Source organism: Pelodiscus sinensis, chromosome 10, assembly GCF_052426305.1.
Source record: "Pelodiscus sinensis isolate ZL-2025 chromosome 10, ASM5242630v1, whole genome shotgun sequence".
NCBI classification, from domain to species: Eukaryota; Metazoa; Chordata; order Testudines; family Trionychidae; genus Pelodiscus; species Pelodiscus sinensis.
The window spans coordinates 46,593,962-46,608,498 of record NC_143061.1 but is presented as its reverse complement, the minus strand read 5'-3'; the positions used below and the strand labels follow the sequence as shown (position 1 = coordinate 46,608,498).

Here is a 14,537-nt window from a genome sequence, read left to right as displayed (position 1 = left end):
GCATAAGGAGGGCCCTGATGGTCAGCTTTCCCACACTGAACTGGTTGCCCATGGACTGGTAACTGTGTGGCATGGACACCTTCCAGATGGCGACCCGCTTCTCCAGGGAGGGTGGCGGGTCGCATCTGGGTGTCCTGTCATCTGAGGGCAGGGCTGAGCCAGGCACACAGCTCCATGAATGTCTCCTTCCTCATTTTGGAAGATTTGGAGCAACCCCTCTATCGCCAGCCGGTCCCACCAGTCGGAACTGCAACTTGTCCCACACACAGGCAGAGGTTCTCAAGGATCAGCTTGGCATCAAGCTCATGCAGGGCCAGGAAGGCAGCCTACAGAAACTGCTGCAAAAATTGCCACAGAGCAGTGTGGGGCCATCATGTGCCCAAAAGCAACTCTGGTTCCATGGCAAAAAGTGCTATGTGTCCTGAAGCAGAGGAAATGCTTTGCTGTCCTTCGTAGAGGTAGGCAAGCAAGCAGAAGAACCTGAGACACGACTGTCGGGGGGGGGGGGTCCCTTTAAGCTCATGTCTCTGCCTTAGGCAGCAGCTCCCAGAAGCAACTGCTGACCTAATGCCCTGCCTGTACTGGTTCCAGGTGGCCTTACATGCGAGATAGTGTCTAATCAGCGTGGACACTATTTTTGGAAATAACGCATTTCTATTTTCCTGCACTTTTTGTGTGTGAACGCTCTATTTCAAAATAATCTGTTGCGGAAGATCTGGAAAAGCTTATTCTGAAAGAAGCTTGCAGTGTAGATGTACCCTGTGTTGCTGTTCTTGGTGACAAGTTTGCCCTCCCAGGTGCTAAAGGTCCTGCCAACTTAAGAACATAAGAATGGTCATACTGGGTAAGATCAAAGGTCCAGCCAGCCTAGTACCCTGTCTGCCAACAGTGGCCAATTCCAGGTGTCCCAAAGGGAGTGAATCAAACAGGTAATGATCAAGTGATCTTTCTCCTGCCATCCATCTCCACCCTGGCCGTGTCCAGACTCAGGGGTTTTTTCGGGAAAAGTAGCCTTTTCCCGAAAAAACTTCCCCTGCATCCAGATTCAAGCCGCGTTCTTTCGAAATTATTTCGAAAGAACGCGGCTTTTCTTTCGATGGCGGTAAACCTCGTTTCACGAGGAAGAATGCCTTCCTTCGAAAGTTCCTCTTTCGAAGGAAGGCGTTCTTCAATGTAAAGAGGCCGTCTTCGAAAGAGAGCATCCAGACTCGCTGGGTGCTCTCTTTCGAAAAAGCGGATTTCTCTTTCGAAAGATCCGCCTGCAGTCTAGACGCGATCTTTCGAAAGAGGCTCTTTCGAAAGATGCTTTCGAAAGAGCCTCTTTTGAAAGAAGCCTGCAGTCTAGACATAGCCCCTCTGACAAACAGAGGCCAGGGACACCATTCCTTACCCATACTGGCTAATAGCTGTTTATGGACTTAACCTCCATGAATTTATCTAGTTCTCTTTTAACTCCTGTTATAGTCCTAGCCTTCACAACCTCCTCAGGCAAGGAGTTCCACAGATTGACTATGTGCTGTGTGAAGAAGAATTTCCTTTTATTTGTTTTAAACCTGCTGCCCATTAGTTTCATTTGGTGGCGCCTCGTTCTTGTCAGTGTAGATGCTCTCTTGTGGAAGACTTTTTGCACAAGAACTCTTCCGCAAAAGAGTTCTTGTGCAGGAAGCTGCCAGTGTAGACGTAGGCCCATTCCACACCACTCATGATTTTATATACATCTATCATATCCCTCCTTAGTCTCCTCTTTTCCAAGCTGAAAAGTCCCAGTCTCTTTAATCTCTCCTCATATGGGACCCGTTCCAAACCCCTAATCATTTTAATTGCCCTTCTCTGAATCTTTTCTAATGCCAGTATATCTGTTTTGAGATGAGGAGACCACATCTGTATGCAGTATTCCAGATGTGGGCGTACCATGGATTTATATAAGGGCAATAAGATATTCTCCATCTTATTCTCTATCCCTTTTTAAATGATTCCTAACATCCTGTTTGCTTTTTTGACTGCTGCTGCACACTGCCTGGACATCTTCAGAGAACTATCCATGATGATTCCAAGATGACTTAAAGAGAAAGATAACATTTTTTTTTTGCCTTTGGAAAAAGCCAAGAATTTTCTCCAGATAACATAACTTTGCTGTTGACAGCCAAGATAGTGAATTAAGATGATGAATCCAATTGAAAAGTTTCCTTCTTTCTTTCAGTATTTATTGCAGAAGTTCTAAGAAGTTTACAAATCCTTGTCATGTAAATATCAGAGATAAAGCAATAATTACAACAGTTAGCTTTTTATTAAAGAGACATTATATAGGAATGGAGTCTGCAGATCTTCCTATTTAATAAGATGTATGGATGCACACTCTATAATATGATAACACCCATGTTGTTTCTAGTGATTTTATTGAATCGTGTCAGCTTCTGCATGAGCTCATTTGAAAGATCTGCTATGTCTAGTTAATGATAATAAAAATGAATAGATGTTCTATTCAATATATATATATTGCAGGTGAATATATTTAAGTACTGAATAAAAAGTAACGAAACATCTCAGTATCTGTCCTCTGTTTATTTTTCTGGGTATGTGTGCATTAATTCCTCTCTGACCACAACCTCCCATATTATTTTTAACCACAGTGGTTGGGCTCTTTCTACAAAGCTTTTGTAAGAGGTTGTGACGGACCGGGCCATGTCTGGGCACAGCTGAGGGCATCGAATCTCCCAGTCCTCGATGCAGGCTCTAGCAGAGATGTTGCAGCTGCTGGTTTAAAAGTTCTTATTGCACATCCTAAGATCAGGATGGGTTCACAGGTCTTCCGGGCTCTTCGATCCCTGCAATGCTGCCTCTGGGATGAAGTGCTGAGCTGAGAACAAAATGGCATCGACCACATGGCCTCTTTATACCTCCTTCCTGGCCTCTTCTGGTATGCAGCAGGTCATCTGGTCCTCAGCCTCTCTGTGTTCCCTGCTGGCTGCTCTCAGGTGACAGGCCCCATTCTTTGGGTGTGTCCTTGGCTCATTGAGAGCCATTGTTCTGCAGGTAATTAGCATGTCCACAGGCTCCACAGGCTCGGCCCTGCCCAATGCTTAACCACATGCAGGGAAATCTTCAGTGTCCATACAAGTACATGCTAATAATTGCACACACAGACATTATACAAACACATGAACAGCATACATAGGATTATCAGATAATAAGCTTCTATTCAATACCTCACATGGCCCCCTTCTATACCATTTTTGGGGCCAACACCCCCACCTATGGGTGCATCAGTGATCTGGCTGCTTCCCTCCAATTCGATAATGTGACAGAGGTGCTTTTGAAATTCTCTTCCATTCACTGCTTCCTTGTCCAATAAGTCAAGCTGAAACACAACTGGAATTATTGCTGTGCCATCAGCAGGGGTCATGCTACAAAAATGATCAGGAAGATTCAAACTAAAATGTAGTTAATACTCTTGAGGAAGAGGCAAAGCTCTCAGAAATACTGAACAACTGGCTTGGTTTTCTTTCTCCAGAGAGGACAGAGCCATTGAGCGACCAAGAGATTTTTGTTATTGTTCCGAATACCAGTGGATGTCAGCTGGAACAGAGTTGGAATCTATTAATTATTGTGTTGAAGCTTTTATTGTGGAGTGAATTGATAATTGTTTTGCAGAAGTTAAACCAACAGGTACCTTTCATTCTTTTATGATTAATTTTACTTCATTTTTATTAGTGACTGCATTTTTGCACTGTAGCTTATTTCCTAGATCCTGCTTAATGTCAGGAACTAGATATAAAGAAGCATACAGACAGCTTGTTTTGAGATGCTTGTTTAATCAATGTAATAAATAGGCAACAATTAACTACTTCTCTGAATTATTTTTAACACTGGTTGGACATCTTGGAAGTTGTGTCTTCATTTGCTTTGTTTTTTCATTTAACTCTTTTCTGTGCGCTTTTTGTCTCCAGAGTCTTTCAGATGTGACAAGATTGCACACAATTTTCTATCGGCATTAAATGATATAGCTGGTTGGGGATTTTCTGACAACATTCATTTTTTTATTTTCTATATTACTTCATATTTCAAAATGTTACTTAATGTATACATGAGAAAAAGTGTAAACAATTTTAAAAGGTCAAAATTGAAACAAAATGATAAAAAATTCAAAATCTCAAAAACTCTCATAGGAAAGGAAAAAAAATTTGCCACCACTGTTCTCTCTATAGCATTTTTAATTAAATAAGCTTCAGCTGTGTTTACTCCCCTTTAGCATTTGTGTACCTGGACTATTCAAGGAATCTAGTTTAATTAGCAAAAAGTAAAACACTGAAGTATTCATGAAATACAAATTCTATGTTTACTATCTGAGCATGCAAACCATAACCTGACTGCAAGAGTTAAACTTATTCAATGAGGGAGGAAAGCAATAATATGTGGGCAACCACATCACTGCGATGTACTTCAAATTTGAAATTTCCATTGCTTGAATAGCAACCAAAAGAGTAAAAAAATTAATGACCCATGTGTCAGATAATATTGTATAATAGATAAATCTGGAGAACCTGTCAGGTTGCTGGTAGAAATTTTATGAACAAAATAAGGAAGTGATATTTGTTAATTAAATTTTGTTCATGTTCATTGTAATTGTTCATTAAAATTAGTCACTCAACTATAATTCTTCCACTGTTAAATCAGCTTGTTTCAGTTTAAATTGTGACTTTATCAGGAAAAAAGAGATTTGGAGCTATGAATAATAGTTTTGTCAACAGTGTGCAGCATACTTCTGTGAAAATCACTCAAATTTGCTATGCAGTCTCTTAGCTTGCCAAATTTAGATGTCCTTTATATTTATGCACTCATGGGCAGTCTGTAAATACTTCATAAGCTTTTCCCCAACTGAAGCTGGTATAAGTGTCTAAGTTTCCCTAGTTTTAGTTAGATATAAGATTGTGTGCTGCTTTGACCAGGATTTCTCTTTTGACAAATCCTACTCCAAAACCCTGTGTAAAATATATAAAGACCATCTTAAATGATCAGACAATTGCAGCTACTCAAACTCAAGCAGCTTTTGAAATGGTGATGAGCATCTGAGAGGATCTTTCAGCACATAAATGAAATGTGCTTATTTATAGGATGACCAGGTGTAAAAACCAGGATGTTTGTCTCATGGGGCTGGATTCTATGGTGGTCATGAAGGTATTGGAGATACGAGCAGAAGGGATTGGACTGCATGGGAGAGATGGGAAGATAATTAATTGGAGCCCATTTCGCAATCATATTTTCTAGACTTTTCTCTTCTCTTTTTTCTTCTTTTCTCCCCTCCTTCTTGCCATTGTCTGCTCCCTTTTCCCTAACTTACTGTTATCCTTCTAGACCCCTAACACTCACTCAATGTGTCATGTTCACATCCTACCTTCAGAGCCAAATTTTGACCCCCGTTCCATCCCTCATGCTGCCCCCCAGCTGAGAATGTTGGGCTAATGTAACGTCTACATGTAGTGAGTCTTGTTTTATGGGAAGTTTACTCTGCTGTGGCATCCCCTTGTCATGGGAATCAGTAAAGCTCTGAATAGCCTGATGTGAAACAAGATGGCTTCTCTGTAATAATAAAAATAATAAGAATTAATAATTATCCTTTCTGATTCAAACTCACTTATCCTTTTCCAGCTGGTCCAAATTCCATTTAAAGTCACAGCCTATTTATCATTATTACTGTATATTATAATGCCTAGAAGTTATGGGTGAGGGCCCCATTGTAGTTCTTTTGACAGGCTCCTTTTTTTTGGAACCTACTACATCCCCAGGGGTTATAGGAGGAGCAATAGGTGTTTCACTGCCAGGAACACCATGATCATCTACCTCGCCTGCTGCAGGACATTGGCCTCTGAAGGGATGGAGCTGTGTCCCTCCTTAAGCAGCCAGAGCTCCCAATTACACCAGGCCAACTTGCAGGTTTCCAATGCCCAGTATATTGAATGGGAGCAATCCTAGAAAAATGGGAAATTATTGTCACCTAGAGCATGTCCAGTCCTACTCAAAAATATCTCACAGCTGGCATCTCTCTTCCAGCTGCTTATGTCTGGGCTTCTTGTCATTGTCCACTTCCCTGGCAAGACTCTGGGGCAAGCTACGATACAAGGAGGTGGTGATAGCATCTAGAACAAACAAATCTGCCTCCTTTTGGACATTTTAACCTCCAATAGCAGTTATTCCCATTAGATCCCCTCCATGCCTTCAATATTTAGCCCAGACTCAGACACTCACAGGAAGCAATGGCTTCCCCAACAGTTTCTTATTAAAGAGGTAGAGGTTTGTCAGGTTTTCACTGTAGGGCCTATTCTGCAGACAGTCAGAGCATGTTTCCCAGCAAAAAAAATTGACAGCCAGCTAATGCCAGCCAACTCAGGCTTGTGCGGCTTGGGCTGTAGGGCAGTTTCATTACTATGTAGGTTTCCAGGCTCCGGCTGCACCCCAGATACTAGGGTTTTGCAGGGTGTGTTTTTCTTTGCTAAGAAAATATACCCCTCATTTTCTTCCTCTTCTCTACAAGGACCTCAGCAGCACTGCTGAAACAAACACAGCCCACAACCCACAGCAGGAAAAACCCTCAGGGGCTCTGCTTCAAGAGTAAAGTCACTATTTGCAGAATTAGGGGAAACCGTGTCACATGTACTGACTTCCTCCCCTCAACATTCATTATTTGTTAATTTGCAAATTGATGAGTTTCTATTGCAGTATGGGGCTGCAGAGCTATAGTAAACATTATGATGTTGTCAGACAAATACCCCTAAAAACACTTGCTTTGCATGATAAGGTTAGCTTTAGGGGACTTCTGACAGGAAAGCAGAGAGCATGTAACATTTCAATAAAAGAGAAACACTATATGCAAAATTTAGAAAAGAGATCTGCCAATATGCAAGGTATTAGGAGCAGGATGGATTGATTTAAATCAAATTGATTTAAATAACTCATTGTAAACATGATTTAAGTGAGCAAGCAGAAGGCCTTTATTTAAATACTCAATATTTAATTTTGTTTTGCATTTGTACTCCCCCTCTCCCCCCCGCTCCAAGAAAGTTTGATTCTCATTGTTTACATACCAGTAATTTGGCACTTTATTTTGAAAATACATGGTATTTATACACATTTATTTAAGCAGTTGTATGATTTAGCATAATTCTTTGTTTTCTTGTGGCACTTTTTATGTTATGAAATGTTGACTTTTCTTATTGACTAGATGATGATCAACTTTTTATTTGTTGATTTGTGCCAAGCTGGATTTGGGAGCAAATTGGGAATCAATTAGAATTCCACAAAAACACCACTTTAAAATTTATTTTTACTAGTTACCCCCCCAATTATTCTAAGTGTGCTGTAGATGAGCTTTTGTTTTTAATTAAAAAGAATTGTGTTTTTATATTTCAGGTCTTTGAAATCTTGTAGTATAGCAGAGGTGCATCACAATGACAAACTCAACAAACTGCAGCAACAGTCTAAAGTTGAATTACAACGTTCAGCTCATTCAAGTCATTATTTATGCAACAATTTTTCCTTTTGGAGCCATATTTAATATCCTTGCCTTGTGGGTGTTCTGCTGCAAAATGAAAAAATGGACAGAAACTAGGGTGTATATGATCAACTTAGTCATTGCAGACTGTTCTGTAGTCTGCACCTTGCCTTTCACAATTTATTTCCTCTGGAATGACTGGAGTCGTGACATGTTGTGCTTAACTATACAGTCTATATATATAATAAATATGTGCATGAGCATCTACATTATCACTGTCATCTCAGTTGATCGATATATTGCCATAAAGTATCCTCTGAGGGCAAAGAGTTTAAGGTCACCATGGAAGGCAGCTTTTATCTGTGGGTTTCTTTGGATATCAGTGATAACAAGCCAGAACGTAAATCCAAGCAGAGAGGAACCTTTGTGCTTTCAAAAGCTTTCCACAACACCATCAGCCAGTATTCTATATATCTGGATCTTGGTTTTTTTAATTCCACTAATAATCCTGAGCTTTTGTTCCATACACATCATCAGGAGTCTTAACAAAAAGATAATCACAAATCCACAGGAAAAAAAGCTAATTGAGAAAGCTATCTATATTGTTTCTACAAACATGATTGTATTTATAGTGTGCTTTTTACCTGTCCAAGTTGGGATGCTTGCTAGATTTGTGATGGAAAAAAATGAATTTACATGCCTTGCAATCAAGAAGATTAGAATCTTTATAAGTATTACCTCATGTATAGCAAATTCTAACTGCTGTATGGATGCTATTTGCTACTATTTTGTCGCCAAGGAATTTCGAGAAGCTTCTTCCTTTTCTAAGCCCAAATATCATCACTCAAAAACAAATCAAAACAACACCGCTCAATTGCTGGTATAAAAAAGTTGCAGCACCAAAGCTAGAAATAAGAGAAGTAATGGACTTACCATGCATAGGATATTCACAGTTATGTTTCATCTCTGAAAAGAAAATCACCACAAAGTACTCTATTGTTAATTTTAACAGGATTTCCTGTTAAACAACATTAAATAAGTAACTGCTACAATCAAACTAGAAAAGAAGTAGGATGAAAACTGTCTTCCAGAACTAAAGAAGAGATAGTAAAGTACTAGTTTTGCACTAAAAACACCGTAGTGTAAAGACTGATGCATGAACTTTTCCATGTTGACATGTTATATCTGCTATCCTTTTGCTTAAATATAAATAAAAAGTGTGCAGATTCCTTCTGGCAATGTCATTTAAGTTGAGAGAAGAATACAGATAGAATTTCTTTTGTTGAAAGAGAAATTCAAAGAGATCATTAATACTTTAGATATGGGGCAAAGTAGTATTCAACTTAGCAAGCATTATGTACTTATAGATATAAATATATATGTAGGAAATGGCATGAGAACAATGTGGAGTCAGTTTGTGTAATGTTCAACTAATGCTCAACTAATGTGACAAAAGGGTGAATCAGTTGCTGGATGAGTGACTATATGAATCTTAGAATCCCAGGGCTGGAAGAGACCTCAGGAGGTCATCGAGTCCAGCCCCCTGCCCAAAGCAGGACCAGCCCCAACTAAATCATCCCAGCCAGGGTTTTAAAGCTGAGACTTAAAAACCTCTAGGGATGGAGATTCCACCACCTCCCTAGGGAACCCATTCCAGTGCTTCACCATCCTCCTAGTGAAATAGTTTTTCCTAATCTCCAACCTAGATATCCCTCACTGCAGTGGATGGCGGGGCTGCAGTGGGCAGGGCAGCTGTGGCCATGGAGGGTTAGGCCTTCTGGGCCAGACCTTTGCCCTTGTTCTTTCCCTGGCTCTTTTTTCTGGCCAAGGTGGAGGCTGCTCCCGTATCTGAGAAAGCATCGGCCGTGGCAGCGGCAGAGCTCAGGCCAGAGGTTGGGAGGTCAGCTGCAGCAATTTTCTGGGTTGGTGGCAATGGGGGGGATTGTGGGGTCAACAGGGGCAAGGGCCTCCATCATGGGGAGAGGGTGGAAAGAGGCACAGAGGGCAGGGAAGGGGGCGGGGGTTAACCACTCCTCCCCACCAAGCAACAGGCAGGGGAGGAGGGTGTCAATGAAGAGAAGGGGGGGTGGATGGGAGGAGGGTACTAGATTCAGGGAAGGGCAACCAAGGAAGGGGCACCAATCATACCTCCCTGCTTAGCTAGATGCAGAGAAGGAGGGTGCTAGCGAGAAGGGCAGGGGCACGTGGGAGAGGGGTAGATCCTGGAGAGTGGGGAAAGCAACCACTCCTCCCTGCAGAACAAAAGGCAAAGGAGGAGGGTGCTAAAGGGAAGGGTCGGGATGTGAGGAAAAGGAGGGAGGGTTGCAATGGGGAGAAGGAGGGAGGAAGGGAGAGGAAAAGCAACCACTCCCTCCTACCATGTTGTTTGTAGGGAGCGAGGGTGTTAACAGGGAAAGGGCACAGATGGGAAACTGAGGAAGGAAGGGCTAGCAGCCCCTCCTCCCTGTGAGACTACAGCAGAGGAGGAGGGCACCAGAGGGAAGGGGGGTCACAACTGGAGAGGGATGGAGATGGGGACAGCAACCACTCCCTCCTGCTGGGGAAGGGCACAAATGGGGAACCCAAGGAATCAGGAGCCAGCAACCACTCCTCCCTGCAAGGCTGGAGGCAGAGGAGGAGGGTGCTGGCAATACAGGACAGGGGACACGGTAGTGGGTGCAGGATGGGGCCGGCTCCTCCGGCTGCACTGAGGTATGGGGAGGAAACTATGGAGCCATCAAAGGGAGTGCAGTGTACAAGGCAGGGAGGAAAGGAGCACAAGCACTCGGGGTAGGGGCCAAGGCATACAGGGCAGTGGCTAAGGGAGGCTAGGAGAAGGAATAAGTGCTGGGTGAGTAGCAGGCAGGGTGGGAGAAAACAACAGATGGGGGATGGGGCGCACACTACAGCAGGCTAGCCGGGGTGGGGGCGGGGCAGGCAAAAAAAAACAAACTCTGGAGCAGGGCGGGGCCAGTGAGTAAATTCAGCAAGGGAAGGAGAAAGCAAACTGGGCTAGCAGGGTGGGGCAGGCAGTAGGAAGGGGGGTGAGCAAGGGTGAGGGGGCCCCCCAGTCAAATGTAGCTGGGGGGGGGAAGTCCAAGAGGGTGGGGAGGGAGCATGCCCATGAGCACTTGTGGGTGCTCAACCTCACCCACTGCTGCTGCAGCACAGTCCCAGGTGGAGCAACAGCCCTGTTGAGGGGCAAAGAGAAAGTCCAGGTGTTAAGGGTGGTGGAGAGAGCATTGGGGGTGGTGGCAGCAGGAAGGGGGCAGCTGGACTGGGAGGAGGACTCTGTGCCCCTCCCCCAGCCCCATCTCAGTAGTTCAACTTACCACCACCCCAGGAGCACAGATGGAAAAAAGGCTCAATCTTTGAAAGCCCCCTCCACAGGTCCAGATGGTGGTGCCTTCTCTTCTTCACCCCTCAGTGGGGCACAGGTGGTAGGAGCTGGTGGTGGTGGTGTCCTATTCCTCTCCCTCTGGAGTGTGTGGGGGGGGAGGGGGCAGGCCGGCAGAGAGCAGCAGTAGCTGGTAGTGGTGAGCAGCAGTGGTGTCCAGGGGGAGCAGGTCCAGCAGCTGGGGGCCTCAGCAGGCAGGTGGTGGCTGGGTAGGACAGGGAGAGCTCTGGCTGGTGCAGGCAGCAGGAACAGGGGGGAGAGGCAGGAGAGGAGAAGGAGCAGCAGCCACACCCTGCTCCTCCTTCTCTTGAGTGTACAGCTAGAACCTCAAAAAGAGGTTCTGGAGGAGCTGAAATAGGGGCTGCAACCTGGCGCATTCAAAATAGGCATGCGCCAGGGTTTCCTTTACACCTCAAAAGGGGCAGGCATCCGGGATGGGGGTGAACCGCGCCAAGTACACGCCTGGGCTCACAGCTCCATGAAGGAGACGCCAACTGATGTCCGCAACAAGTACCTCGGCAGTCGCTGCGGGTAATGCAGTTGATACCGAGGCCAGGAGAGCTCTACCCGAGGCCTCCCCGCAGGGGGGGATGGTATCGCCCCCCCTTCACTGCCATGGCTTCCTCGGCCGGCGTCTCCTGCTGATGCTCACCGGGGGCATTCTTTGCGGCGTTGGCCCCCCTCAGGATCTTTGGGAGGGGGGCCTTCCCACCCTGCTCATCGGAGGGAGGAGAGTGAGCCCGTGAATGGCAGGCTCTGCACTTCTCCCAGACGAGCGTCCAGCCCCCCGAGGTGGAGGTGGAGGGCTGGTCAGCAGGGGCAAGGCCAGGGGGGTGCAGTTAGTTTTCGGGGGGGGACGTTAAGGCAGGGATGGGAGAGAGGAGGGTAGGGAAACCTCCACCTGAGGGGGGCCCTCTCCCTCGTCCAGCAGCAACCGCGCCACCCTTTCCTCCTCGGGCCCCGCAGAGATGGATGGAGTGGAAATGGGGCCCGCCTGCTCACCTGGGCGTGCCAGAAAGGGAGTCTCCAGCTCCCGAGCAGAGCCGTCAGCTGGAGGAGGGGCAGCCGCGGAGCCCGGATTACCAGGGGGCTGGCGGTGGCAAGGCTGGCACCCTCCCGGGCTCCGGGGAGCCCAGACGCCTCCCCCGACCAGGCCAAGGGGCCGTGCCTCCGGATGTGCCCCGTCGCCCGGCAGAGGAAGCACTGGGCCTCTCCCGTAGAATAGTGGTCCCGGTAAAGGGCCCCCTGGTAGGGCACTTGGAAGGACCCCTCGAGCGCCACCCCGCCACGCACTGCCGGCGGCATCTGGAGCTGCACTTGCCGGTGGAAGGACGGGGTCCTTGCAGCCCAGTGGGACAGGCTGGTAACAGAAATGGGCTTCCCCAGCGTGGAGAGGGAAGGCAGCAGGGCGGCATTGGGGAGGAAGGGCGGGACGGAAGTGAGAACCACCCGTACGCCCAGGTCTTCCAGAGGTTTGAGGGGCACGTGCACGCCCCCCACCACCAGATCCCTCTCCACCGCCTCCTGGGCGGTGGCCTCCGAGGCAAGGAAGAACACCACCTTGCCATACATCTTGAAGGCCGCCACCACGGCCGAGGCCCCCACCACCCTCGCCAACGCCCACACGTAGGTTTCCACGTGGGGTGAGGCGGCAGGCAGGAGGCAGCGGATGCTGTGTCTCCTGGTCATGGTGAGACAGGGGCCCCAGCCACCCAGGATGGAGCTGGAGGTGGCAGTTGGGGCAGATGATGCGGCCAGTTGGGGGACGGCAGCGGCTACCTGGGCGTACGCTCTGGGGGCCATGGTCGGGTCGCCCCCAGAGCTGGTGGGGCAAACAGCAGGGGAAGGAGGGGCTGCGGAAGATGGTGGGGCCACAGTGGGTGGGGCAGCCTCGGTCCCGGAGGGTTTGGCCTTCTGGGCTGGGCTTTTGTTCCTTTTCTTCCCCCCGCCCTTTTTTCTGGCCAAGGTGGAGGCTGCTCCCGATTTTGAGGAAACGTTTGCCGTGGCAGTGGCGGAGCTCGGGCTGGGGGTCGGGAGGTCAGCCGCAGCATTCTTTAGGCCTGGTGGCAGTGGGGGGACCATGGGGCCAGCTGGGGCAGGGGTCTCCTCCATCGTGGGGAGAGGATGGAAGGAGGCACAGATAGCGAGGAGGGGGAACAGGGGTTAACTGCTCCTCCCCACCAAATGGCAGGCAGGGGAGGAGGGCGTCAGTGAAAGGGAGGGGGGAGGAAAGGAAGGGTACAGGTTTCAGGAAGGGGCAACTAGGGAAGTGGGGGGGGGGTAGCAGACTTTCCTCCCTGCTGAAGCTGTGGCTATTACTGGGGGGGGGGGGGGGGGGGGGGGGGGGGGGGGGGGGGGGGGGGACGAGGAAAGGGGTATGTGATTGGGGTGGTGGAAAAAGGGAGTGGAAGCAACCACTCCCTTCCGCTAAGTAATTGCAGGGAGGGAGGGCTCTAGGAAGGGCAAGGTGGAAGCGGGGAACCGAGGGGCTAGCAACCACTCCTCCCTGCTAAGGCTGTGGCAGAGGAAGAGGGCGCTATTATGGGGGGAGGGACGTGGGAAAAGGGGGGGGACGCGATTGGGGAGGGAGGGAAAGGGGAAGAGGGGACGCATTTGGGGAGGGAGGGAAAGGGGAAGGGGGGACGCGATTGGGGAGGGAGGGACAGGGGAAAGCAACCATTCCCTCCCACGGACTATTGCAGGGAGGGAGGGCACCAGGAAGGGTGGATGAAAACAGGACACCGAGGGGCCAGCAAGCACTCCTCCCTGTAAGGCCGGGGACAGAGGAGGAGGGCGCTGGCAGGGTAGGGCAGGGGACAGAGCAATGGGTGCAGGACAGGGGCCGGCTCCTCCGGCTGCACTGGGGTATAGAGGGGAACTATGGGATCACTGGGGGGAGCGCAGTGTACAGGGGAACTAACTAAAAAGGGGGGGATGGGGCACAGGCGCTCCGGGGGGACAGGGCAGACAGGCTAGTGCTCAGGGCGGCTGGAAGGAGGGGCGAAGAGGATGCAAAAGAAAAGCTGGGAGTGGCAGGGCACACACACAATTAGGCCAACTGGGGCAAGTGCGTGGCAGGTGGTAAACTTGGGAGTGAATGTGATGCGTAAGTAACTTTGGGAAGGGAGGGAAAAATGAGCTGGGCTAGCAGGCAGTGGGGAAGGGGGGCAAGCTGCTGAGGCAGGGTGGGGTACGCAGGGGTGAGGGGGGCCCCCAGCCAAATACAGCTGAGGGAGGGGGGCCAAGTCCAAAGGGGTGGGGAGGGAGCACAGCCACGAGCGCTTGTGAGGCTCTACCTCACCCACCGCTGTAGCAAACAGTCCCAGGTGGAAGGGGGGGCAGCAAACCCCACCAAGGGGAGAAGAGGCAGTTCAGATGGTGAAGGGGGTGGAAGGGGCATTGGGGGTGGTGGCAGCGGGGGGGGACTGGGGGGAGGGCTCTAAGCCTTTTCCCCCGCCCCCCTTTCAACAGCTCAGTTCACCACCACCTCTGGAGCAGGTGACAAAAACTCAGTCTTATGAACAAACCCCCTCCACAGTTCCGGGTGATGGTGCTCCTCTTCTCCTCGGTGGGGTGCAGCAACAGCAGCAGTGGGCGGGTAGCAGCCAGCGGGGGAAGGCCTCTGGGTGGTGGGTGCTGGTGGAGTCCTCTTCC

General features: G+C 48.5%; 1 protein-coding gene across 1 annotated transcript; it reads left to right on the top strand.

The window, feature by feature from the left end:
* The first annotated feature begins 3,036 nt into the window (after positions 1-3,036).
* Positions 3,037-8,715, top strand: LOC106731387 (G protein-coupled receptor 35-like). The gene is made up of 2 exons (XM_014569079.4): positions 3,037-3,666; positions 7,405-8,715. The coding sequence occupies exon 2, from the start codon at positions 7,443-7,445 to the stop codon at positions 8,370-8,372; it is 930 nt and encodes a 309-aa protein (XP_014424565.2). The 5' UTR covers positions 3,037-3,666; positions 7,405-7,442; the 3' UTR covers positions 8,373-8,715.
* The last annotated feature ends 5,822 nt before the right edge of the window (positions 8,716-14,537 follow it).